The sequence below is a fragment of the Lampetra fluviatilis genome, chromosome 13, assembly GCF_964198595.1.
Source record: "Lampetra fluviatilis chromosome 13, kcLamFluv1.1, whole genome shotgun sequence".
NCBI lineage: Eukaryota > Metazoa > Chordata > Hyperoartia > Petromyzontiformes > Petromyzontidae > Lampetra > Lampetra fluviatilis.
The window spans coordinates 1,478,830-1,506,560 of NC_136287.1; the positions used below are offsets into that span (position 1 = coordinate 1,478,830).

At 54.7% G+C, this 27,731-nt stretch overlaps 1 protein-coding gene across 2 annotated transcripts in view; it reads right to left on the bottom strand.

Annotated features, from left to right (window-relative positions):
- Window positions 1–1,173: 1,173 nt before the first annotated feature.
- The window catches only part of NNT (nicotinamide nucleotide transhydrogenase), a 32,306-nt gene continuing 5,748 nt past the window's right edge, over window positions 1,174–27,731 (bottom strand). For both annotated transcript variants that reach the window (XM_078861990.1, XM_078861988.1), the window contains exons 3-22: window positions 23,935–24,164; window positions 23,236–23,453; window positions 19,365–19,452; window positions 18,378–18,466; window positions 17,811–17,998; window positions 16,828–16,961; window positions 16,288–16,479; window positions 15,330–15,486; window positions 14,430–14,591; window positions 13,917–14,027; window positions 12,301–12,446; window positions 11,304–11,499; window positions 10,370–10,603; window positions 9,500–9,660; window positions 7,280–7,459; window positions 6,840–6,999; window positions 6,107–6,188; window positions 5,826–5,944; window positions 4,526–4,641; window positions 1,174–3,703 (exon numbers count right to left, since the gene is read on the bottom strand). In XM_078861990.1, coding sequence (XP_078718116.1) covers window positions 3,554–3,703; window positions 4,526–4,641; window positions 5,826–5,944; window positions 6,107–6,188; window positions 6,840–6,999; window positions 7,280–7,459; window positions 9,500–9,660; window positions 10,370–10,603; window positions 11,304–11,499; window positions 12,301–12,446; window positions 13,917–14,027; window positions 14,430–14,591; window positions 15,330–15,486; window positions 16,288–16,479; window positions 16,828–16,961; window positions 17,811–17,998; window positions 18,378–18,466; window positions 19,365–19,452; window positions 23,236–23,453; window positions 23,935–24,164 — 3,113 coding nt within the window. In that variant the 3' untranslated portion in view covers window positions 1,174–3,553. The remainder of the gene's footprint in view (window positions 3,704–4,525; window positions 4,642–5,825; window positions 5,945–6,106; window positions 6,189–6,839; window positions 7,000–7,279; window positions 7,460–9,499; window positions 9,661–10,369; window positions 10,604–11,303; window positions 11,500–12,300; window positions 12,447–13,916; window positions 14,028–14,429; window positions 14,592–15,329; window positions 15,487–16,287; window positions 16,480–16,827; window positions 16,962–17,810; window positions 17,999–18,377; window positions 18,467–19,364; window positions 19,453–23,235; window positions 23,454–23,934; window positions 24,165–27,731) is intronic.

A 27,731-nucleotide genomic window follows, 5' to 3' on the forward strand; every position in this document is an offset into this window, starting at 1 on the left:
CGCCGCGAGTCTTCACCGCGTGGCCGAGCTCGCGCGCCGTGATCCCCGTCGGAATTCGTGCCGCGTGCTCGCGGGGTCTGGGGGCGCGCGGCTAAGCGCATTGGCGCGGATCAGCGCCGGCACTGCCGTGGTTAAACCTCTCTCTCTCTTGTGTCGGGTCGCCCAGTACGCCCAGGTGAGTCGTCGTCCGGGTGCAGAGGTGGTCGATACCACGACGCCCCGGCTGGCTACTCCACCCACGGCCGTTGAAACTCGCAGCCAATGCGGCGTCCGCACAATCACAGCTTCGGTCGAACACTCATTTATTTAGAGCTGATTTTTGTATATTTTAGTTTTGTTGCCCTACCCCGCACCTCCGATTAACACGTACGGTGCGAAAGAAGCTCAAGGTACATACAACTCGGCGTTAACAGGACGAGCGATCCTGGGTCTCCCACCCTGCCTCCCATGTTGGCGCCAATTCCCGAGTTGCATGACAAGTCGACGGGTTAAATGCGAGTCTTCGGGTCTCGGTGATTTGATGGCTTTCTATGCGATGCTATGCCAGTCTATAGGTTTCCCTGCGAGTCTACGGGTCTCTGTGCGAGGCAATGGCGCTCTATGGGTGTCTATGTGAGAACGCACTGAAGCCACTGCCACTGCATTCCAATTTCTCAATGAATCCACATCCTCGTGCTGTCAATCACTTCGTCAAACCCGGGGCGGAGTTCGTAGCCTCAACGCAGAGCCACCACGAACTACAACTGCGAGCTCTCTCACTCCATCGCACCCACCTCGACCACCCACTACTCGCACCCACCACTACCACCAACCACTACCACTCTCACCCACCACGATCACCACCACTACCACCCACCACTATCACCACCACTACCACCCACCACTATCACCACCACTACCACCCACCACTCACACGCATCACTCCCACCCACCACTACCACCCACTACGACCACCCACCACTACCGCCCACCACTACCACCCACCACTATCATCACAACCCACCACTACCACTCACCACTCTCACCCACCACTACCGCCCACCACTCCCACCCACCACTATCACCACCACCACCCACCACTACCACCCACCACTCTCACCCACCACTATCACCACCACTATCACCACCACTATCACCACCACTCGCACCCAGGCAGCCACGCGACAGGGCCCGTGCGCGATCGTTTTTATTCAAGTTGCGATCACAAAACGTGAACCTCGTTAACGCAGCAGCAGCAGGGCCTGGAGACGGACGGGTCCGGCGCGAGGGTCAATCTGGAATCTCGAGCTCGCCTGAGGCTACGCCGCCTCAACCCCAGAAACTGGCGCACGGGAGCCAGGCTGGGTTCAGGGTCCGCGGCTGGGCTAGGGCATGGCTCTAGCCCCGCCCGGCCTCGTGTGAGCCCAGCAGTCAGGGTTCAGGCTAGGAATGGGGTCATTCACTCTAAGCTGGTTTAGCCTCGCTTTAGTCGGGGCTAAAACTCGGTCATAGCCACGACACAGTTTAACTCGTGTTGGACTGAGTTTTGGTAAGAGGGGGGGGGGGGGGGTTAGCATCAGGAAAAGGGTTTTTCAAAACCTTAAGCTGGTTTAGCCCCGGGTATGCTGGGAAGAGGGCTGGTTGTAGCCCTGATCCTGATTAATGCAGCATTGGGATGTGTCACGGTTAGCACCGGGAACAGGGCTGGTTGAAGCCCTGGCCAGGTCTATCCGAGTGTTGGGTGGGGTCACATTGACAGGAGAGTTAGCACCGGGGCTGTTTATAGTTGCAAGTCGAATCAGACCCACGTTAACATCGGTCAAATTTGACCGAGGGCGAATGATACTTTATAGCAATAACCCAGACTAGCCTCACGTCGGGTTGACCTGGGGTTCGACTCCGAGCCAGGGTCCACAGCCACAACCCCTGACCCCGGCCTGGCCTCGTGTCGGGAGACGCGAAAGGGGGCAGAGCGAGAAGCCAGGTTCATCTTCGGCACACATCGGCAAAGTTGGACACCGAAGACCCTCCCCACCGCCACCACCACCGCCGGGACCCCTACACGGGGGGGCGGCCCACGAGACAACTCCCCCCCCGCTCCAACCAACAAAAAAACCACAGACGGCAAAGGACCGGTGGCACCGGTGACCGTGCAGGGATCTCCGAGCGAGGGTCTGCGTTGGCCGTCGACTAAAAACCACGCGGAGACGACGCGGGTGGGGAGGGAGGGTTGGCGCTGGCAAGGCAGCGGCGCGGGGCCCACGGCGTTAGGCCACGAGATGCGTTTACAAAACAACGGATCCGGTTAAAAACCACGCGGGCGACGGCGGTGGCGACGCTGATATTTAAAACGGTTTTGAGAACTTTAAAATAAAAAAGGAAGAGTTCCTGCTGGTTCGGGACCCGCATGCACACTGCTTCCCCTAGGCACTGTGGGTTTTTATTGGTCTCTGTGTTTACTGCTGCCGCCACCGCCGCCTCTGCCACCAGCAGCCATGTTCAATCCACTGCTGCTGGATTGCTGGACAAGCCACGCTTATTCCGGTGAGTGTGCCCGACGTACGCCTAAGGACGTGCATCGTCGCGATTGAAATAAATAAAACGCCTCCTCGAGGGTGACCGTGGTCAGAAAAAGTTGTGCGGAGCTGCTCATTATCAACACCTCACCCCTCCCTCCACCCCTTCCACCTGTTCCTTAACGAGGCGGCCGAGAGGCTTGAAAAACCGAGCTGCCGACGACGAGGCCGAGAGTCCTTGGTGAGCCAGGAAGGCCCATTGGTGAGCCAGGAAGGCCCATCAGTGAGCCAGGAAGGCCCCTAATAGAGGTGCCCCTCCCAATGTGCAAACCCCATCGGGGAAACGCTCAAGAGCTCAAATGAACGGCACGGTACGTCGGCTACAATCACAATAAAAGAAACGGTAACAACAACAACCGCAATAAACACAATCGTGTTCGTGTTTCCGCTCGCTGCGGTAGAAACCGGAGCTGGGTCGGTCGAGCGACGGGCAGCAGCCGCGGCGACGCCGGGCCCTGCCTCGACGCCCGAGAGCGCGGCACGGGAAATGAATGCTGGACAGTCAATTTTGGCACAAGTTCACCCGGCAGCCTGACTCTGTCTGCCTGGTGGACAGAACCTGACGGGGGGCAGGGTGGGGTGTGCGCGAGGGGGTGGGGGGTGGGGTGCGTGGGAGGGTGCACAGTTGGGGGCGTGAACACAATTCGAGTTTATCGGTGGAAAATCCCGGCGCCACCGCACCCGGCATCGAGAACGATCTACGGCGCGATAGCCTCACCCTGCCCACAACCCCCCTCCCCCCCGCTTCCTCGCCTTACAAGGGGAAAGGGACCGCGATGCGACGCTCAAGATGCCCGTCCGCCAAGCAAACACGTGACCACGTTAACCACCGTGAGCACATGGTCTTAACGCGGGTGAAGTGTCGACCGAGGTCCGGGTGGCCCGGTGAGGCCGGGCCCGCTCTCCGAGGGGGGAGAAGAAGGGGGAGGAGGGTGATTGGGGGGCGGGTGGCACGAGTTGGGGGGTGGGGGGGATGGTGGTAGCGGCGGAGGGGCTGCTCAGGAGGAGATGGCGTCGCGCACGCGCGACTGCAGAGCGTCGCACGTCTTCTTGGCGTCGCCCAGCAGCATGGAGGTGTTGGGTTTGTAGAAGATGGGGTTGTCCACGGCGGCGTAGCCGACACCCAGCGACCGCTTCATCACGATCACCTGCACACGCCCGTGCAAGGATGCGCGCGATCAGGGAAGGGCGGCCGTTGGGGTGAGCGTCGATGGCGCAGCGGCGAGGACCGGCGTGGCGACGGGTCGTGGCGACTGTGTTGGCGGCGGAGTCTTTTGTGCCGGTAGTGACGGAGGGTGCTCGTGTTTATGGTAGTATCACGTGTCTGTAACTTTTATTACATTGAACTATGAACGGATTTATGAAGTAATTTGTCCGAGCCAACCTTTGTAACAGGACATTTTATTTAACACCGATTTGTGTTTGTGCATGGCTATAGATGTGTTTTTAATGCAATGCGGTTGCTTTTGCCCTGCTTCATCGCTGTGGACGTGCTTTTACGCTCCAATTTTGGTGATTTTGGTGATCCAAATCACTGACTGAGACTTTGCCTGTTCTCTGCCCCCTTGGTTAAACAAAACCAAAGACTGCACCCCAACCCAGAAACGGGGTCCGGTGTTGCATCATTGATGGCCATGTCAGCGTTGATGCTCTTGATGGATTCAAAACCAATTTAATTCGAGATGCTTTTTGTGTTTGTTGTTCTTCCCCCGCACCTGCGATTAGCGCGGTTGGCTACGTACGGTGCGAAAGAAGTTCCACGTACCATAAATATTGGCCGAGGCACTCGCTCTAAACGTTCAGTATTCATGCATACATGTGTAGGCGATGCTGTGCTAAGTGTCGGTATTGGGTGGTTGGGGTGGTGACACGATGTGGTGGCAACGACCAGCTTGGTGACACCTTCATCCAGCAGTTGGTGGTGGTGGTGACGCAGTGGAGGGGGGCTGCGGGCCGTGCGGTTACCGTACCTGCTTGGCTTTCCACACCTCCAGCACCGGCATGCCGGCGATGATGGAGTTGGGGTCCTCCTGCGCCGCCGAGTTGACGGTGTCGTTGGCGCCGATCACCAGCACCAGGTCCGTGTCTGCGCGTTAGTGAAGACCGCTGTTAGCGAGCACTCGTTCAGGCCGGCACGGCATGTGAAAGGGGGTGTCGTGTACCCGTGTACGTGTGTGTACACGTGTGTGTGTACACGCAGGTGTGTGTATGCGTGTGTGTTCTGTAGTGGTGGGGAGCGATAGTGTAGCGGTTAGCGCGCTGCGCTATGAACCCGGCGACCCGAGTTCGATTCCCGCTCACGGCCAACACCAGTGACGATTATCTGAACTGGTCCCGGGCCTCTTCCAGGTCGACTCAGCCTCAAATGAGTACCTGATGCGATGTGTAAACATCACCACTTGGGAGACAAAAGCGACCGGGCGTGGTGTTGGCCACCCACCCCCTCGTGTGCCATGCCGGCCTTCAGAGGTGCTCACTAACAGCACTTGCCCCAACATTCTGTTAAGGCTATACAGGGGATATTTGTCTTTGTGTGCACACGTGTGTATGCGTCTGTGTAAGTGCGTGCGTGTACGTGTGTGGATGCGCGTGTGTGCGTTTGTGTATGCACGTGTGTGTACGTGTTTTGTTACGCGTGTGTTGTTACGTGTGTGTGTGTACACGAAACGTGGACCCCCCTAATGGAACATCTCCACCGGTTAGAAACATTGTGTGAGGAGCTCACAAATCCGCAAAAGACCTGGACAAAGTCCCATCGGTGAGCTCCTCCGGCAGGAAAGGCTGCATTGGCTGGGACATGTAGCCCGCATGCCCAATCACCGCATGCCCAAACAGCTTTTGTTCGGCCGGATCGAGGGGGCAAAACGGGCGCGGCACGGGCTAGAGAAGGGATGGAGTGATGTGGTACAGGAGGATGTGGAGCTGAGTGGACTTGCCGATGACTGGTACCAGCGGTGTCAAGATCGGCCTCTGTGGAGGAGGCTCGTGAAGGACGTTACTGGGCAGTTGGAGGCAGTCGCCCTCCAACAACAACAGAGTTCGGAGGAGCGACACTCACAACACCGAGCGGAGCGCCGGGTGGCTAAAGCACAGCAAGTTGGCACAGTAGGGGGCACAGGTGGTGCATCAGCCAGTCATCTCAGTTCGTCGACCTGTGGCACCTGGGTCTGCCCCGTGACCTCGTACACATCGCCTGGCACAAGTGTCATGGTGACGTCACCGCCACTTAGTGGCGAATGGTTGTTGTTGTGTGTACAAGTGTGCGCGTACGTGGGAAGTCGTCGTTGATCTCGTCCATCTCGAGCACCATGTCGTAGGGGACGCCGGCCTCGGCCAGCAGCACGTTGAGCTGTCCGGGCATGCGGCCCGCCACCGGGTGGATGCCAAACCTGGCGGAACAGCGCAGAGTTACACGGCGGTGTCACGGTGAGACAAGTCGCGGTATATCACGGTGTCACGGAGCGTCACGTCGTGTTGGGTGGGCCAACGGGCAAGTGGGCGAGCAGATGATTGGGTGAGCGAGTGGGCGGGCGAGCGCGTGAGCCTCTTACCGGACGTTCTTTCCGCTATCCTTTAGCATCTTCACGAGGTCGGCGATCGGGTACTGCGCCTTAGCAGCGCACAGGCCATAGCCTGCACGGGCACACGAGCAACAGACATCAACATCACCACCACCATCCTCATCAGCATCATGGGGCGGTGACGTTGCCCAACGGAAGCGCGTTCCCCGCTTGTTGCAGAGGTTCGCGGTTCCAAGCCGGCAGGCCACCCTCGTTATATTGAAAGTGGATGTTAAGGATGCCCTAACATCGTTCGACACGATTAGGCCATTGTGTGCTGGCGTCAAGGGCCAATTATTGAAAGATCAAACAAAGACGCCCCTAAAACCTTAACAGACTGTTGGGGCAAGTGCTGTTAGCGAGCACCTATGAACGCCAGAACGGCACTCGAGGGGGTGGGTGGCCGACACCACACCGGGCCACCTTTGTCTCCCTAGTGCCGATGTTTTTACACACCGTACCAGGTACTAATTTAAGGCTGAGTCGACCTAGGGGAGGCGCAAGACCAGTTCAGATAATCATCACTGGTGTCGACTGTGAGCAGGAATCGAACCCGGGTCGCCAGGTTTGTAGTGCACCGTGCTAACCCGCTACAATACCCGCTATTGTAGCGGGCTACCGCTCCTTGCAATGGGGATCACACACGCACACACACAGCAGCCTCCCAGTGACAGCCTCCACGTGCCGCACCGAGACACGCGCGGGCGGCGGAGAGGCCTCGTACCGGGCGTGATGATGATGTTGTTGGCCTCCTTGATGAGGTCCACGGCCTGCTCGAGGTTCACCTCCGTGTGGACGCCAGTGATCTCCATCGGCTTCCCGCCCGCTGTCGCCGACGTTCCGAACCCGCCCAAGATCACGTTCGCCAGCGAGCGGTTCATCGCCTGGGCCGGGGCGGCGGGGGGGGGGGGGCGGAGTGCGGGGGGCACACGTTACCCCCGGCAACGGCGACGTCTACGTCACGCCGAGCGGTGCGCGCAGGGAGCTCGTACCGCCGCCGCGTCGCCGCACGGGAAGTGGCATCGCGGGAGATGGCCACGGGAACCGGCGGAGATCGCGAGAAAAGATCCAGTTTGGGTGTCCGTCGTGAATTGTCAAGGGTGGGCGAGCGGGGAAACGAGCGAGGGGGCGGAACAGGCGAGCGGGCGAGCGGGGGCTGCTCACCACACACATGATGTAGGAGAGGATGGCGCCCGAGGAGCCGATGAGCGCCCCGACGATGGTGAGGAGGTTGTTGCTGAGGAGGAAGCCCTCGGCGCATAGAGCCCAGCCCGAGTACGAGTTGAGCACCGTGATCACCACCGGCATGTCCGCCCCGCCGATGGCGGCTGTCAAGGTCACGCCCTGTGCGCGGGGTGAGGTGGGGGGGGGGCGGCAAGGTCAGGGGGCAAAGGGTCAGCGGTAATGTGAAGGGGGTGGGGGTGCAATCGGAATCAAGTTCTGCACTTAATCTATGTACGACGTATGTATGTTGAACCTCTTTCATAGCCAACTGTGCTAATCGGAGGTGCTGGGAAGGACAACAAACTAAATACAAAAGGCAGTTCTAAAGAAATTAGTTTTCGATCTAGAATCCACTCCGTTGCTAGAACGTCGACTGGACATGATGCGTCAACGGAACACGCGATGCCCCGTTCCTCAAATATCTAAACATAAAGTTTAATTCGAGAACACAGCGTGCACAGGATACCACAACTGACACATAAATAACACGCATTGAACGTTGTGTTCACGAATGCCAAGCCAGAGTTACGATCTCATGATTGAAAAATAAGCGCAAAACACATTTATAAATACACAATACAACCAAAGTAATAGTCATAAATACATCATGGGTTCGTAAATACACAACAGGCTGAGGAGTAGGATACTGGGAAATTTCACTCGACTCCACATTCATAAATACACAACAGCCACAAGCACAATGAATACTGCATGGAGAACTGCGTTCATAAATACACCACACTTCTATTCATACGGAACACATAGATTAATAAATAGGCAGTTCATTCGCCCACACTCGCTCATGAATAGGTAAAGACAAAGATCCGTCCTCTCCGCGTAGCCTTTAACAGATTGTTGGAGTAGGAACTCTTTTCCAGCACCGATTAAGACTGGCACGGCTGAGGGGGGGTGCTCATATTCACACACTGTACCAGGTAGTCATTTGAGGCCGAGTCGACCTAGTCGAGGGCACAGGACCGGCTCCAACATTCGCCAATGGAAACCGATTACGTGCGGGAATCGGGACAGGGGTCGCCGGGTTTGTAGCGCAACAACGCCCCAAACCAGTTTGGGTTTTTCTGCAAAAACGGAGGAATGTTTGTTGAGATGCCCAAGACACATTGGGCACACCTGCCCACGGCGTGACAACTCGATCCGCTTGGCTCTGTTGGGTGGTGGAGGGTTACTAAAACTATTTTTATTTTGTCCAGGTAAGGCCCACTAAGTTACATAGCTTTTTTCAGAAGCGACCTGCCCACAAATGATATCTCATCGAAATGGCTTATCACGTAGAAATTTATAGCAGCCAAATACTCTAAACGAGTGATGTTGATTCTAAATGTGGAGGGAAAAACCAGAGGACGCGGAGAAAAATCTACGCGACCTCGGGGAGAGACATGCGTAAACTCCAAATATAAGTTTAGATACTGCCATTGTCCACTACGCCATGATTTCACCCAAAAGGAGGCAGTTACGAATATAGCGGTGGCTGTAGAAGCCTACGTGTGATATTCGTGCAATGTCAGTTCAACGGTGTTGTCCTCACCGACCGCGAATCTAAAGACAGAACCGGTGATGCGACACAGTGTGTGCGTCTGTCTGCCTGTGTGTTGGGAGTGCAGCCTCTGGCTGTTTTCCCACTTGTCTTGTGGTTTACAGTGCCTGTGGAGCGAACGGGCCCCTGTGCGCGTGACACATGTACGTTATTAGGGCGCCACAGTGGCGGGATGTTAACTACTTTGCCTGGTATATAGGTCGTGGGTTCGATCCCGACCCTGATGCCTGTATATTTGGAGTTTGCGTGTCTCTCTCCCCATGGTCGTGTGGATTTTTCTCCGGGTCCTCCGGTTTTTACCTCCACATTTATAAACATGTGTTTTAGAGTATTTGGCTGCTATAAATGTCCACATGATAAGCCACTTTGCTGAGCTATCATTTTTGGCAAAGTTGCTTCTGCAAAAGAGATATATAGCTCAGTGGGCCTTATGTGCTGAAATAAAAAGTTGAGTTTATGGCTGCGCTAAAATCTATTAATAAAGTATTCCGACGGACTGATCAACTTGGTTGGCGCAGGGCTAACGTGTGGAGGGTAAGGGTGGTGGGTGGAGGCGGCGGGGAGGGGGGGCGGCAGTGACATGAAGGGGAGCGGCCGGCGCCCACCATGACGGCGGAGAGGGCGGACACGGTGCCCAGGCAGGTGAGGCCCGTGGCGTAGCTGGGGTCCAGCATGAAGGGCACCAGGGTGCCCACGCTCGCCGCCATCAGCGTGGCGTTGAGGACGTGCCGGCCAGGCAGCAGCAGCGGGGCCGAGTTCAGCACGCCTGGCATGTGCAAACACAAACAACAATAACAACAAAGTTCACTTTGAAGGCTGCACCGCCGCTGCAGTGACGAAGGTACGAGGAAGAACCACAGACGAGTGGGCCAGGCAGCCAAGAAGTGAGCCGGTGCCAACATTTACTAAACCTCTGAGGTGCTCTAAATTGAGGTGTTATCAGCCAATTAATGAGCGTTTACATGTGAAAGAAAACTGCAGCACCATGTGAAAACCCACAAATGCGAAGGGGATACACACTCCATCCCATATGGACCGAAGAGGTCGAGTCCACATTCTTGCTGTACTGCCTTCTTCTGGCCAAGCCAGGGAATGGGCTCGTCCCCATGAGATCCGTACATACGCACACATACATACACGCACACACAAGCCGATTCGATTGCAAATTCTTTCTTGAAGGAACATTTCCAGACTCAACCGCACTTGTATGTGCGCACATGCGTATACATACATGTACACATAGCCTGGCACAAGCGCCGTGGTGACGTCACCGGTACTTAGTGGCGAATGGCGGTTGTTGCTGTTGTTATAGATGGGTGCACGTCACGGACCTGTCCCATGACCCTCCTGACAGGCGAGCCTCCCTACACTTCACGTGGCTCTAAAGCGCACCCGCCGTCCGTGCGTGAACTCGGGTCAGTTGGGGACCGAGCAAGCGGGCGATCGGGCAGGAGTTTCGCGGCACGGGGACGCACCCTGGAGCTTGCCGTACGCCACGAGCGAGCCGCTGAAGGTGACGCCACCGATGTAGGTGCCCAGGTAGGCGACGGACTTGATGAGGCCGGCGGCCGGGTCGGTGGCGAGGTGCGGGTACTCGATCATGTACTCCGCCACGCACGTCAGCATCGCCGCCAGCCCCACCAGGCTGTGGAACGCAGCCACCAGCTGCGGCAGGTCCGAGATCTGGATGCGCTTGGCGATGGTCAGGCCTGGGGGTTTCCGCGGAGAGGAGGAAGAGGAGGTGAGAAAGTGGGAGGGATGAGACGGTAAGCCAGAAGAGAGAGGTGAGAGTGGAATCGGGAGTGGGGAGGCACCACGCAGGGACGGGTGAGGGAGTGAGATTGTGGGGGATGAAGAGGGGGGTGAAAAGGAGGGAAGAGGGGAAAGAAAGAGACACAAAATTATGGGACCGGTTAGGATGCAAATAAAAGTGAGAATGCCGCTGAGATCTGGGGTTCAATCAGAATATCGACACCCGTGATTAAACTGGGTTCTCGAGTGTAGCGAGTTAAACATTTTTTAATAAAAAATCTTGTTTGCAAGCGTATCTAGGGTGTTGACTGAGACTTGTACAGTACAACTGACAATGCCATCCGTGCGCTCACAACCAAAGTCACGTTAACGTGGTCGTCGCTCCAATCGGCCGATTCCAGCTATGGCGCAGTTGCGCGGGAAGGTGGCACCACCGCCGTCACCACCGAGCGTTGACACGACGATGCGACTGGTGGCATCTTACAACTTGAGATCCACGACGAGCGCACGAGGATGAGTCCCCACTCACCCGCCCCGGTGTGGTGTACAGCTGTTAGCGGGGGGTGGGGGAGGGGCGGGGTGGAGACGGCGGACTACGGCGCGCCACCGAAGTGAGCCGCGTTGCGGGGAGACGCGGTGACGCGCGCGCCGGCTCACCGGCGGTGCCTCCGAGCGCCATCGCGCCCGACATCTGCGCCAGCAGCTCAGGCGAGGGGTGCAGGTAGCCGAGCGTGGCAGCGATGCCGCTGGCGACGCCGATCATGCCCAGCGTGTTGCCCAGGCGCGACGTGCGCTGCGTCGACAGCCCCGCGAGCGCTCCCACGCAGCACAGGCCCGAGCCCAAGAACATCATCTGGGGGGGTGAGCGAACAGAAAAACACACACGCACACACAAACAGTCAGCAACACGGCCTCTTACGCATCACACCAGATACGTATTTGAGGCTGAGTCGACCTAGGGGAGGCCCAGGACCGGTTTTGATAATTGTCACTGGTGTTGGCGCCGTGAGTGGGGAATCGAACTCGGGTCGCCAGGTTCGTAGAGCAACATGCTGACCGCTACACTAGGTGGCCACAAAGACAAAGATCCCCTGTATAGCCTTAACAGACTGTTGGGGAAAGTGCTGTTAGCGAGCACCTATGAAGGTGGCCACCCACACCCATACAACAACAACCGTCATTTGCCACTAAGTGGTGGTGACGTCACCACGGCGCTTGTGCCAGGCTATGTGCACTTCAAGGTCACCTGAAGTGTTGGATTTAAAGCACAAATTAAATCACACCCATACAAAGATCCCATGTATAGCCCCAACAGACTTTTGGGGCAAGTGCTGTTAGTGAGGAGCACCTATGAAGGCCGGCACAGCATACGAGCACAAAGATCCACCGTATAGCCTTTGCAGACTGTTGGGGCAAGTGCTGTTAGCGGACACCTAGGAAGGCCGACACGGCACATGAGGGGGTGGGTGGCCAATATCACACCCGGCTGCCTTTGTCTCCCTAGTGGCGATGTTTTTACACAACGCACTAAGTACTCATTTGAGGCTGAGTCGACCTAGGGAAGCCTTAGGACCAGTTCAGTTAATCGCACACACACACAGGCAGGCAGACGCGCACACACGGACGGACGGACGGACGCTGGGGCGCGTCACACCTGCTCGATGTGGTACCCGCCGTGCAGGGCGGCCGCGTAGCCCCCAACCATGGTGGCAGCGGGCAGCAGGTAGAGGTAGTTGTGCTCAGGGGGGTCTGTCGGACGCTTGAACATGTCCAGCATCCTCTGCGTAACAAGGAAGCCGCCTGCATGGGGGGTAGTGGATTTGGGGGGAGGGAGATTTTAATTTGCGTAATCGCTCTCATCGCACCACTACCACGGTTCCAGTTAGGCCTCGGCAAGGTAAGGTCAAAACAACGAGCCTACCTTTACCCTACCTTTTACCTGACCACAATACAATCACTCTACCCTTACCTTTTACCCTTTAGCAAGTTAAGGTAAACGGTCAAAAGCAACGGGCCTACCTGTACCCTACCTTTAACCCTTACCCCATATAAATCACCCGATTACAGGGTAATTACTGGGGTACTACACAGGTAAATGCTAGGTAGAGGGCTTTATTCATATAGAATACTCTCGATGATTCCAATAAAAAATGGAGGCCACGGACTGCGCCACGGAGCTTTTAGCAAGCGGTAAACACAAGGTATTTACCGGGTAATTCTTCCGCGCTACCTTTACCCTACCCATTACCTTCCTCCTTGGCATGGTCAACACCTTTACCCTTTACCTTTACCCTTTTACCCGGTAAAAAAGGTAAATTACTTTACCTTGCCGAGGCCTAGTTCCAGTTCCCGTGAACTTCCCTCGTCGTTTTGTCTCAACGGCAGCCACTACACTGCAGGTCACAGCAACTCACTCGCATTCACCCACCCACCCCCACTCACCAATCCACCGCTCTCATTCACCAATACAGCCCACACGCACCCACCCACTCACCAATCCACCGCTCTCATTCACCAATACAGCCCACTCGCCAACCCACCCACTCGCCACCACAGCAAGTCAGCTCACTTCTCTCTTTCTGCTTTTTCTCTCGCACTGCTCCACTCTGGAATTCCCTCTCCCATCATCGTCTCCCCCCCCCACCAGCAAAGCTCTCACAAGATGAATCTTGCGCTATTTAAATAAACACGTTTATAACTCTTATCTCTTACAACTTTGATCGCGCCGTTTGTATGCGCCTATGGACCTGTGCTCAACAACTGCTTTAGGGAATACAATATGAGAAATAATAAGATAAGAAACGTCACATTGCCAAGTAAGAAAGTAAGTGCCCTTGGGCTGGACGTGCCGCTGGACGCGACAATAGGCTGGTGATGGACAAGGCTGGCGATGGAGTGGCAGCAAAAGGAGAGAGCACGTCCCAGAGGATGACCACCGCGGAGATGGAGCAATCGGATCAGTTCGTGCGCAGGAGTGGTATGGACGGGAGTGACAGTGGAGCCGGGAGAAATTGCGACGGTGTGGGGAAGCCTTTATCCAGCAGTGGATAAATGGCTGATGTAACAGGTGAGCGAGATATACCACGTGCGTTAGAAACCCTGACGCCTTTCCAAAACGTTGATCGTGGGCGGTGATGGGAGGTGACGACTGTACAATGTTGATGTGATGGCGGCGGTGGGAGGTGATGACGTTGCGTGACGTGGTGCGACGTTGTGCCGGCGACGTTGATAGAGGGTGGTGTCCGTGCCATGTTGATGTCATCACGGTACCGGCGATGTTGATGGAGGAGATGAAGGCTGCGAGCAGCGCTAGCGTCTGAGGGGTCCCGCTTGGCAGGAGCCCCCCACCCATCAGCATCAGACCCCCCACGGCCGTCAAGCCTGCACACAACGGGGGGGAAGGGGGGGGTAGGGGGGCACAAGTGGGGGAAGGGGGGCACAAGGATAGGTACTGCACTCTCCACGACCTCACATACTGCCTGAAGAGTACACCGTTCTCCTGGTTAGGGTCAGCTTAGGGTCAGGTTTAGCATTAGGGTCACGGTTAGATTAAGGAAAGGTCAGGTTAAGGAAAGTCAGGTTAGGATTATGGTCAGGTTCGGATCAGTCAGGTTAGGATTAGGCTCATCAGGGCCAGGTTTAGGTTAGGGGTGGGGGGGTTAGGGTTGGGATCAGGGTCGGATCACGGGGGCCTGGCGGGCGACCCCGTGCACTGGCCAGACGGCCGGGAGAGGAAGGTGTCGTGGTCTGGGCGCGCGGGGGGACGGTGGTGCCGCCACTCACCGGAGATGGCGTTGGTGACGGACATGAGCGGCGAGTGCAGGGCGGGGGTGACGCCCCACACCGTGTGGTAGCCCACGATGCCGGCCAGCCCGAACGTCGTCACCATCTGGCTGAAGGCGGCGTTGGGCGCCAGCAGGCCCAGGCCCACAATGCTGCCCATACCTAGAGACCGTTCAGGCACACTCAGCGTGGGGGACTCCGCGAGGGGTCGGGGGCGGTGGGCGTGGTGGCGTGTGAAGTAGTGTGGAGTGGGCGCGAGGTGTGGCGGGCGCTGTGGCGTGCGAGTGTATAGCGGAGCAGGTGAATAGGTGCGAGGGTCGTTCCTGCGGTAGGCGTGCTGGAGGTGGTGTAGGGTGTGAGGATATTAATGGAGTGAGGAGTAGGTGTGGGGGTAGTTGTGGTGCTAGGTGCAGCGTGGGTGTAATGTGGTGGATTGATATATGTAGAAACTTATTTCGCGCCGTATATGACCAACCGAGCCAAACGGAGGTGTGGGGGATGGACAACAAACTAAACACGAAAAGCAGTTTTAAACAAATTCGTTTTCAATCTAGATTTGGTGTGGGTGTAGTGTGGGTGTGTTGTATGATCGTATAGTGCAGGGGAGATAGGTGTGCCAGCGGTTGGGGTGGGGGGGTGGTGTGACTATGGGCGTAGTTGCATTTCAAACAACTGTGAAGTGTGAAGTGTGGTCATGGTTATGTTGTGGCGGCTCTGCAATGGTGTGAGCGTGGAGAGGCGGTGATTATTCTGTGGCGGCAACGCTGTGTTGAGGTGGCTATGCCGTGCTGTGGATGCGCAACGATTATGACTGCACTGCAGTGTCTACAGCTGCAGTGCGGCGGATACGTTGCGGTTGGCTTCGTCAGGGTTCGGGTGCGGTGATCCCGTGCGGCTCACCGCCTGTGAAGACGCCAGCCGACGAGAGCGTGCGCTGGAACGGGGTCGTGAGCGCGTCCTTCTCGGCCTGCAGCTCGGCCACCGTCTTGCGCTTCACGGGCGCGGAGACCACGGGGGCCGTCCGCGGCTTCGGAGCCGGGAACTTCGCTTTCCCGTCCTGTGCGGGACACACGGGGCGGGGAGACAACGGGGGAACAGGGAGACACGGAGAATTGAGAGGGCGGAGAAACACAGGCAACGGAAGACCACCAGGGGACATGAGACTGAGGTTTACAGTAAGATTATGTAAAATCATGCGTACGCATTGGCTATGGGACACTGCAGTCTGCGCTCCTTCAACGGAGGAGGAAAAGCAAAACGACACAAACTCTCTCTCTGCTGAAGCCCTCTCGTTGTGGCCAGCAGCAGACCTCGACATTGGCATCTAGCTCCTCAACATATTGCTGCCATACGCAAGAATGGAATAGAATGTAACACCTTCCTATATGCGTTTGTCGAAGTAAGTTTTCAATTAATTTAATAACAAAAACTGGCAGCTAGCTGTTTTTTCGTTTCCAAGTTTTAGGCAACCTGGCCTTGATCAATTTGAAACTGTGGCCCGGAACTGTTGAACCTGGATGGCCGAGTCGATAGCACAGTGCGCAATCCCTTGAATTGTGCAGACGAGATCACCAATGCGACAATGCAAACACGAGGCGCAAGGGGGGGCCCTGCTTGCGGGGGAGAGGGAGAACGGTGGAGCCCAGGTGGTGAGAGTAAAAGTGGCGTACAGGCACGTGGGAGTGAGGGGTGAAGCACAGGTGGTGGAGAGACGGGCGTCGCGTGCGGGTGGTGGTGGAGTGCGAGTGGTTGAGCGGTGAGCAGCGGACGGTGGAACGCGTGCGCTCGATCGCCACGTGGTGGTGGTGGCGGCCGTGGTGGCGGGCAACTCGTAGCGGTGAGCGGGATGGCGACTTGCCTGCATGACGACCGTGCCTCGCACGATGTGGTCGAGCGTGCCGTGGTCGAAGTCGTCCGTCAGGTTGTAGTGGAAGAACTCCTTGTCGGGGCTGATGCCGCGCAGCAGCTTGATGATGTTGTTGGAGTAGAGGTTGCTCGCCTGCGTCGCCATGCGGCTCGGCAGGTCCGTGTAGCCGATGTGGGTCACGCCCTGTGGTGGGGGGGTGGGGGTCAAGGCAGAAGGTCGTGGGGTCAAGGGTTGGGTACGCGAGGACGCATTGATTCGCCGATTCCAATTGAGTTCTTAAGTCCGCGATATACACCGAGTCGCGTATCCGCCCACGTCCTTGTGCGCCCCTGTCCCCATACGTCGCCATGTATCCCCCAGTGTGTCCCTAGCGTGTCCCAAGCCCATCCCCCAGCTCATCCCTGTCCCCCATCCCATGCGTGTCCCCACACGTCACGCGTGTCCCCGTGCGTGTCCCCACATCCCCGTGCGTGTCCCCACATCCCCGTGCGTGTCCCCACACGTCGCCACGCGTCCCCCCCAGCGCGTCACCTTGTAGACGGTGAGCTCTCCCGGCGTTATCGTCTCGATGTTGCCGCCAGCCTCGGCCGCCAGATCGACGACGACGGAGCCGTGTTTCATCGACTCGATCATGTCGCGCGTGATCAGCACGGGGGCCTTCTTGCCTGCCGACACGACAACGGGACGGGCGCACGGCGGCAGCCCGAGGTTTAGAAGCCCGCCCCCCTCAATAATAACGTTGTAAAGGTCAAAATTAAACAAACTAATTGGTGATGCTGCATTGGCAGTGGTGCACAAGCACAACTAGCAAAAACACTCAACACGTTCACCAACAACACTGCGGCCTTAAAACACTTTTAACAAATAATATAATCAGCAACGTTTCGGGCAACGGACCATCACGTGCTCTGCAGACGGGGATTTATTTTTCACATGGATAGGCTTCGCCACCCGGCCATGTGAATGTGGAATTTCTTACAATTGGCTCAGGGCTGTAAGCTGGGGATGGCTGCACCCCTCCCTCTGGACTGGGGCTGGTTTGGGTGGTGGGGGGGGGGAGCGGGGGGGGGCTTCGTGACTACGACCACAGCAGCAATATAATCGTACATATATTGCCTGAAGGTACTGAGTCACCCAAGGCATTAAGCAGTCTCCATACAAATGCAATAGATTATGTTTATTGTTATTCATGATCATGATCAATGGGCATATAGGTTTCCACTTTCCTCTCTCTGTCTTGAGCCAAGATGTTCAAGTAGTTGCTGGCACCAATCTCTCATGTTGTCATCAAGCCATGCTCTGTTAGGTCTTCCTCTATTTCCAGTTCCTTCTATTTTTCCGAACAACCTAATTTAAATGTTCCTGTTGTTGTCCATCCGACATATGTCCAAAGAGTACTAGTTTCCTTCTCTGCATTCTATGTGCAACCTTCTTCTTACCTCTATGTTGGTCATTCTTTGGGTCCAGCTTAGATTATTATAAAACATTTTTATTTTGGTCGCGTGATTGGGCACCTGGGATGAGCGCAGTCGTGATGACGATATCCACGTCCTTGCACTGCTTGGCGAACAGCTTCATCTCGGCCTCGATGAACTCCTTGGACATGACCTTGGCGTAGCCGCCACCGCCGTCGCCCGACTCCTTCACGTCAACCTCCAGCGGCTCGGCACCCAGCGACTTGAACTGCTCCAGTGCCTCCACTCTAGCAGTACGAAGATACAGATCCCCCGTGTAGCCTTCATAGACTGTTGGGGCAAATGCTATCAGCGAGCACCTATAAAGCCCGGCCGCCTTTGTCTCCTTAGCGGCAATGTTTACACACCGCACCAGGATATTCATTTGAGGCTGAGTAGATTTAGGAAAGGCCCAGCACACATTCAGATAATCGTCAGTGGCGTTGGCCGCGAGCGGGAATCGGACTCGGGTCGCCGGCTTCATGCCGCAGCTCGCTAACCGCTAACTACCGTTCCCCACACAGTGACACACACACAAAGACAGTGACACACAGACACACACCACGCCCCCTGTCCGCACGCGGCGAAGCCGGGATGGGGAAGAAAGCGAGCGGTGAGGAATCTCACCGGGTGTCGAAGCCACGCACGATGGCACCCATGGCCTTGGCGGCGCCGGCAGCAGCCAGGCCAGCCACGCCGCCACCGATGATAAGGACCTGCGAGGGACAGCACCACGCGGGGGTGGGAGGGGGGGGGGTAAACACGGGCACGTGTGGTTCGTATACAACTTGCGTGTTCACGGTATGTATGTATGTTGAACTCCTTTCGTACTGTACGTAGCCAACCGTGCTCATTGGAGGTTTGGGGTAGGGGCAACAAACTAGACAAAAATCAGTTCTAGAGAAATGATTCGGCTTCCTAATATCAGAACGAAGAATGTTCCAAATGGCGGCAGAAGCGTGCATGCATCAATGTAAGCCAGGCGCACGTGCAGGAAACGCGTGCAGGTGTGCGTGTGTGCATGCAGATGCGCTTGTGAGTGCACACACACAACGGCACCTTTTTGTTTTTTTAGCCTCGGGGGTGCCATGTCAATCTTCCCCCCACCCCCCCCAACCAAGCCCGCCAATGGTTTTTCTCAAAGACCCCGTTATACGCGGGGCACAGGGCAACCTGACCACGTGATTCGAGGACACGCTGCACACAAGGTATGCGTGCGGGTGCGTACGTGACTATGTGGGTGAGTATGTGGGAGCGTTTGTGGGCGAGTTTGTGGGGAGTGATAGTGAAGCGGTTAGCGTACTGCGCTGTAAACCCAGCAACCCCAATTCGATTCCTGCTCATTGCCAATATCCGTGACGAATATATGAACCGGTCCTAGGCCTCCCCTAGGTCGACTTGGCCTCAAATTAGTACTTGTTGCAGTGTGTAAACATCGCCATTTGGAGACAAAGGCAGCCGGAGTGGTGCTGGCCACCGACCACCTCATGTGCCGTGCCGGCCTTCATAGGTGCTCGGTAACAGCACTTTCCCCAACAGTCTGTTAAGGTTATACGGGGAATATTTGTATTTGTATGCAGGCTGTGTATGGAGGTGCACACGGGGAGCACCCACCTTGGCGGGTGGTACTTTCCCGGCGGCCGTGATCTGCCCGGTGAAGAATCGGCCAAAGTTGTTGGCAGCGAGAACCACAGCCTTGTACCTGGGGGTGGGGAGGCGGAGACGATTGGTCAGTGGGAGTTTGCTCATACTCCTCTGCTGCCCCCATGGCCTGGAACTCCCTTTACCCAGCCGTGCGTGCTGTCGACTCCCTGCCCCAGGCAAGACTCTGTCCCAATCCAGACTCAGCAGCTTACATTTCACCTCCGCCCCTTTCTGTTTATGAAATAAACACGCCGCACTGTTCCTGCCCAGCGTCTCTGGAAACGGTTCGGGTGTAGACGCTATGTAAATACACATCGTTATGTGTGGCAGGGTTAGCGAGCGCCGCCGATTGCCAATCCAGACATCGGAGTCATTCATTCATCGCGCATAGTCAGCGAAGGACCGTTGCGTCAAACGCGTGACCTCTTGCGGCAGCATTCGTGTAAACTTCTCTTGCTGCCATGGTGGTGTCTCGAGTGGTTTGTTTGACCCACGCTTCACGGGGGCGACCACGAGGGCGACGACGTTCTTTTGAGTGTCACAGTCCACTTCGAACGTCGACCGCCAACTGAAGTGTGAGATTTTTGCAGGAGTTTGCACATAAAGTTGGGGTAACATGTCCAAAAAGTGACAGCCATTTCCCTCGAAGTAAGCTCCCAGTCGCTAGGAGACCAATCGCAGACGCAACGGTGACATTTCTGATGCCAAAAAGGCGTCTTTGGCAATGCACGTGGAAGGACTGCAACCAATCCAAGTCAGCTTGAAGCAATGTCCAGGCCTCAGAGAGAGAGAGAAGACCTACGGCCACATAGTGGAATGAGACTGTCAGGGGGGATCATGGGGGTCCCCGCGTGTCTACTGTGCAGCAGCTGCGCTTTCTGGAGGAGGGTAAAATGCGTATGGTGCGGTAACATCAACGGCCTCGGGTAGGATGACAACTTGATTTTGATGTCTCTCTGCATGAGGCTACTGGTCTCGGTGAGGCTATACTGGAGATCACGGTTTCTCTACAGCATCTTCAGATGTGATCGCAGTCAAATGTCACGGAAATCCAAATGTATTTTTATTACTGTTATTTAAGCTTGTTTATGCAGAAAAGCCTGACTGAGTCTTAAGACCCTTTTTGAAGAGGGTCCTGTCATGTTTTTGCATTAGGGGTGAAATTATGTGCAGTCCCAATTGAGTAATTTGCAGTGTACAAACTCCACACACACACTCTGTAGAACAGGGGGAGAACACACAAACTCCACACACACACTCTGCAGAACAGGGGGAGAACACACAAACTCCACTCACACTCTGTAGAACAGGGGGAGAACATACAAACTCCACTCACTCACTCTGTAGAACACGGGGAGATCATACAAACTCCACTCACCCACTCTGCAGAACAGGGGGAGATCATACAAACTCCACACACTCACTCTGCAGAACAGGGGGAGATCATACAAACTCCACACACACACACTCTGCAGACAGGGGGAGATCATACAAACTCCACACACTCACTCTGCAGAACATGGGGAGATCATACAAACTCCACTCACCCACTCTGCAGAACAGGGGGAGATCATACAAACTCCACACACTCACTCTGCAGAACATGGGGAGATCATACAAACTCCACACACACACTCTGCAGACAGGGGGAGATCATACAAACTCCACACACACACTCTGCAGACAGGGGGAGATCATACAAACTCCACACACACACTCTGCAGACAGGGGGAGATCATACAAACTCCACACACACACTCTGCAGAACATGGGGAGATCATACAAACTCCACACACACACTCTGCAGAACATGGGGAGATCATACAAACTCCACTCACTCACTCTGTAGAACAGGGGGAGATCATACAAACTCCACACACACACACTGCAGAACATGGGGAGATCATACAAACTCCACTCACTCACTCTGTAGAACAGGGGGAGATCATACAAACTCCACACACACACTCTGCAGAACAGGGGGAGATCATACAAACTCCACACACTCTGTAGAACAGGGGGAGATCATACAAACTCCACACACACACTCTGCAGAACATGGGGAGATCATACAAACTCCACATACACACTCTGCAGAACATGGGGAGATCATACAAACTCCACTCACTCACTCTGTAGAACAGGGGGAGATCATACAAACTCCACACACACACACTGCAGAACATGGGGAGATCATACAAACTCCACTCACTCACTCTGTAGAACAGGGGGAGATCATACAAACTCCACACACACACACTGCAGAACATGGGGAGATCATACAAACTCCACTCACTCACTCTGTAGAACAGGGGGAGATCATACAAACTCCACACACACACACTGCAGAACATGGGGAGATCATACAAACTCCACTCACTCACTCTGTAGAACAGGGGGAGATCATACAAACTCCACACACACACACTGCAGAACAGGGGGAGAACATACAAACTCCACACTTACTCTGCAGAACAGAGGGAGATCATACAAACTCCACACATAACTGCTCTCAAGTCGGGAAGTGAACTTGGGCGCTTGTTGCTGTGATGAGTTTCGACTGCGCCACCCTGCCGCCTGCGTTTGTATCGTAAATGCTCCGTCAAGGGTGGCGAGCAGGAATGAGCCGAATGCTACGCGAAGGCACCCAACCGCACGCAGCCCTCTCTGTTTAACGTAAACCAGCCTCACCGCACCCGCCGCGTACAATCTCTCCATCGCGGAACACCAACACAAACATCGATACCTGTAGCCGACCTTGACCTCAACAAACTACGGCGCGCCAACTGCCCGACAATAATCGAACGCAAAGCTTTCGGGATTGTACCGCAGTAGTGCTCGAATCTCTGTGACACCAATGCCCACACACAAAGACAAAGATCCTCCCTCTAGCGAAATAGATTTTGGGGGCAAGTTTCGTTAGCGAGCACATATTAAGGTTAACATGGCATACAAGGGAGGATGCCTTGTGGCCACCACCATGCCCAGCCGCCTTTGTCTCCCATTGGTGATGTCTACACACCACACCGGGTATACTCATTTAGGCCGGGTAGAACTAGGGAAAGCCCAGGACCAATTCGGATATTCGTCACTGATGTTGGCCAAGAGCGGGAATTGAACTCGGGTCGTCGGGTTTATAGCGCGAGTGCGCTCACGAGGGTTGTTACTTTGCACAACTGGTATCCTAGTGAAAAAACCGGTGACTACCGGTTTGCTGCACATACAGAAATGTGCGGAGCAATACAAAAAAAAACGAGTTTACGTTTTTGACTGATAAACAAAGGCAGCTGCCACAGAGGTGTAATGGTTTATCAGTGCGCTGGACTTTCAACCCAGAGGTCACTGCTTCCATTCCATCTCCCGGCACGCGAGTGGAAACAACGCTGCAAGTTTCTTAAATCTTCCACCGCCCCGCTCCGCACCATCCCCACACAACTTGTACTTCCGCACAATCGACGAATCCGTTGCTCAGCCTCCACCGCAATCGGGAACCGATTCTGAAAACGGTTACCGGTTATCATTTAACAACCCGCAAGCGCCCCCCACACTGGTCCCCCCACCCATTCCTCTCTCCCCCTCTCCTTTTCCTTTCCTCAGTGTATGTTAGTTATCTTCCCCCTTACCCCTTCTCTTCTACCCATATAAATCTTCATGCCCCCACACGTGGTCCCCACCTGGGTGGGACCCTTGTTGCGCCGAAATCGAATTGCCGTTCGCGGAGTTTCTGTTCCCCCTCCGTTCTGCGATTGGCGTTTTGTACCGGGCTCGCGTTGATTTGGAATAAAAGCATAAAACATAAAAACTGCGAGCGCCGACCACGACACCACCACTCCCGTCTCACCCGGCGATGTTGGCCATGGAGCTGAGCGCGTCGTATCCCTGGGCGATGGTGACACGCGGCACCTGGTCCATGGCCAGCACGCTAGCATGTCGCCCCGCCAGCAGGTTCAGCAGCTCGGGGTTCTGCGCCGGGTACACGAAGCTCACGAGCGTCGAGCCCTCGCGCAGCAGCTCCGCCTCGTGCCGCCCCGCCTCTGCCAGCGCCACCGGCGCCCGCACCTGCGGACGCGAGCGAGCGGAAGGGCGGGTGAGTGGGCAAGAGAGTGAGGGGACGAGCGAGCAAGAAGGTGCGTGGGTGAGTGAGTCGGTGGTGCGAGCTTGGGGTGGATACGTTTCTCAGTGGGTTTATATTGGCTGTGTGAGATTTCTGAATGGGTCGTTTTATCTTAGTACAGGATGCCAAGAGCACAACTGGAATAAAGTTGGGAAAGACGAAATTGTTTTTTAATGGGTTGAAAACCACCCATCGGCGATTTCCTCAATTGCTGCAGATGCAGATAACACTGCACAAGTTTCAAATCGGGCCTGAGGGCAATGACGCTTGATCTCACCCCAATCCCTACCAAAGCTGCTGCTGTGCTTGACCACCACATCCGTTCACCCGTAACGATGCACACGTTCGCGGGAGACAGGACCCATGGCCGAGCCTGACCCGCTGGTGACCCCCAGTCGAGACGGGAAGTCATTGCCGCATGCTGACCTTGAGGACAATGTCGGCTCCGAACGCGGCCTTCTTGTCGGCGATGGTGGCGCCGGCGGCGCGGTAATCGGCGTCGGAGAACTGCGCCGCCTCCCCGGCGCCGGTCTCCACGACGACGCCGAAGCCCTGCTTGATGAGCGCCTGCACGCCGGCCGGCGTCAGTGCCACGCGCCGCTCGTTGGCGAAGATCTCCTTGGGCACGCCCACCGTGATCTGCCCATACGGGATTCCTGCACACGGTGGGACGGGGGGGGGGGAGCGGGACGGTCAGCTGGGGGGAGCGGTGGCGCAGCGGTTAGCTCACCAGCCGCCTACATTTCTACAGCCACAGTCAACATCAATGGCGATTATCTGAAGCGGTCCTGACCGTCCCCTAGGTCGACTCGGCATTGAACCGCCACGGGGGCAGAGATCGTGGCTACTGCACGTGGCTGCTGCCTGTAACGCCGCGCTGTGTTGGCAGCAGCGAGGGTTGGTGGATCACAGCACAGATGGGTTGTGAAACTCTCTTCCCGTGGGTGTCGAGGAGGAGCCGTATCCCTGGCTCGCCAGGAGAAGGTAGAACAGCAAAGTGCAGACTGTCATCTGTCCCTTCTGTATGATGGGATGAAGTGCTGCTCCCTCACATGCGTGGGTTTTCTTCGGGTGCTGCATTTTCCTTCCGCATGTATAAAGACTCATTAACTGGCTGAAAACATTTTAATATACAGTAAACCGTTTATATCCGCAAGATTTACGTTCTTGAATACGCTTGCGAATGCGAATTATAAAAAATGTGCTTTTTTATTACCCCTTTGATGATGATTTGAATACTATGTAGGTGGTGGAGATGATGAGGAATGCAGGGGGAGAAGCAGGTGTTTGATCACAACGCCGCACAGCTGTTATCATTCCAGCACTCTGGGCAGCGCTGCCCGCAACACTTTCCCCGACTGCATTCGCGTTCCTTTGAATGGACTTCGCAGTCGACTCGTTTCTTCCAAAATGTATCGGCGAGTCCACTAAGTAGGTATCAAGTAAAAATGCACAACAGCGAGTTCAGAGCGGGATTCCTGCCAGGCTGAGAACAAAGCGGGCAGCCGAGGGGGCGCGCCTACTCTTCGTGGCAGACAGTTTCAATGTCACAACGTTCTGCACGCAACCTCCCCGGTGCCGGTGGCCTGGCACGACGTTCACTCGCGAGTACTCGAGTCCGGCGGGTCGCGAATAGGGAATGAGTACACATTCAATAACTCGCGAATAGGGAATGAGTACACATTCAGTAACTCGCGAATAGGGAATGAGTACACATTCAGTAACTCACGAATAGGGAATGAGTACACATTCAGTAACTCGCGAATAGGGAATGAGTACACATTCAGTAACTCGCGAATAGGGAATGAGTACACATTCAGTAGCTCGCGAATAGGGAATGAGTACACATTCAGTAACTCGCGAATAGGGAACGAGTACACATTCAGTAGCTCGCGAATAGGGAATGAGTACACATTCAGTAACTCGCGAATAGGGAATGAGTACACATTCAGTAACTCGCGAATAGGGAATGAGTACACATTTAGTAGCTCGCGAATAGGGAATGAGTACACATTCAGTAACTCGCGAATAGGGAATGAGTACACATTCAGTAACTCACGAATAGGGAATGAGTACACATTCAGTAGCTCGCGAATAGGGAATGAGTACACATTCAGTAACTCGCGAATAGGGAATGAGTACACATTCAGTAACTCGCGAATAGGGAATGAGTACACATTCAGTAACTCGCGAATAGGGAACGAGTACACATTCAGTAACTCGCGAATAGGGAATGAGTACACATTCAGTAACTCGCGAATAGGGAACGAGTACACACTCAGTAACTCGCGTAAGCATGCGTAACTCACAAATCCAGAGCTCGTGCATAGTGACGGTTTACTGTAGCTAGAGGATTGTAAAGCGTGGCAATTGTTGGTGGCAGATCACCAACTGGCTTCCTTCCAGCCAGTCTGTGGTTCCTCAGCGACTATGAGAGATGCAATTTGCATAAACGATGACCCGACACGATATATCAGACTAAACGAAAAGCGGTGGTCTCAGCGGTAAATAACAAAAATAACTGCAGAGTTCTCATTATAGACCGAGTGCTGCCTGAGATATAAGTCCGGGTCCTGGTCAACAGTGGAAAAATGAGGGTCTTCCTAGTTGCACCCCAATAAGTAATATTAAAAAAAACTTTTTTTTAAACACGCTTTAATGAAATGTACCGTACTAGTAATGGAAGAACTCCACGACTCCAGGAAGTGGCCCCGAAGCTTGCCATAACGTAAGATGCCGTGATTTACAGCCAACGTCAGTTGAGCGTGGACAATTAGACCCAAGCCGAAACATAACATATAAAAAAAATAATGTTTTAAAATATGTTTTTAAATTTTTTATGATAGAATATAGTATTGTTTTTAGTATGACATAAGTATACCAAGTTTGCAGTCGATACCACATTGGGAAGTGGGTTAAAATTGAGTTACAAGATTTGAGGCTACAACAACAACGACCATAACAACGACAACAACAGACAGAGTGAGTTAAATAAAAAGCGTTTAAAAAAATTAATGAGCCCGATATTGAGGACAAAGCATACACTTAACATTGACACTGTGTGCATTATCCACTTACATTCAAGCTGTATGTAACAGAACACACTCTTACGTTATACTAAAGCTGTAACACTATACTGGACACGTACAGACTTAAGAGTGTGTGCCCTGTGCACTTACTAAATATTTATACTGCGAGGACAACACAGCGACAAAGGCCTGTAGTCTTAAGAGTCGTGGGGCAAGTGCTGTTCGCAAGCACCTATGAAGGCCAGCACTGCACATGAGGGAGATGGATGGCCACCACCACGCCCTGCTGCCTTTGTCTCCCCAGTGGTCATGTTTTACACACCACACCAGGTACTCATTGAAGGCTGAGTCGACCTAGGGGAGGCCATGGACCGGCTCAGACAATTGTTACTGGTGTCGGCTGTGAGCGAGAATCGAACTCGGGTCGCCGGTTTCGTAGCACAGCGGGTTAAACCACGACACTAGCGCTCTCTCCACTGAACACGAATACAGCCGGCAAAGAATACTCCTAGCACGAGGCTTACTCGAGAGTAGAGACATTGCCAGTGACAGAACACATTTAAAAATAAAGCAACAGCTGTGGGTCTGTGCCTACTGAGAATAACTCCTTCTCAAAACGCAATGCCGATTTACTACTATTATTATAATAATATCCATCATACCAACAAACAAAATCATAGCTTTTTTTCCAATTGTCTGCACCTGCCACGTGATGGTAATGTTATAAAAAACAATAGACAGGTTTTGTCCACCCACACAAACAGAAAATAAACATCACAGGTCAAGCAGCCTTAGGGCGCCAGGTAGTGGGGACGACTCTCAACCGAGTCCGAACGACACACGGAAGGTGCGAAGATTTCCTCCAAAAATGGAGCAATCAGGGGACTCCACCAAACTGTGAATGCGGCGCACATCACTGATGACTGCCCAATCAAAACAGCACCGCGTGGTGTTCTAGTGGAACCAGTGCACTACTCCACGGAGCTCCCCCAATACACCACGTGTGTTCTAGTGGAACAAGTGGACTCCCCTAGGCTAACTCAATACAACACGCATGTTCTGGTGGAACAAGTGGACTCCTGTCAGCTCCCCCAATACAACACGCGTGTTCTGGTGGGACCAGCAGACTCCACTCAGCTACCACGGATGCCATGAAATGTCTTACAACATAATAATGCAATTGTTGCATTAATA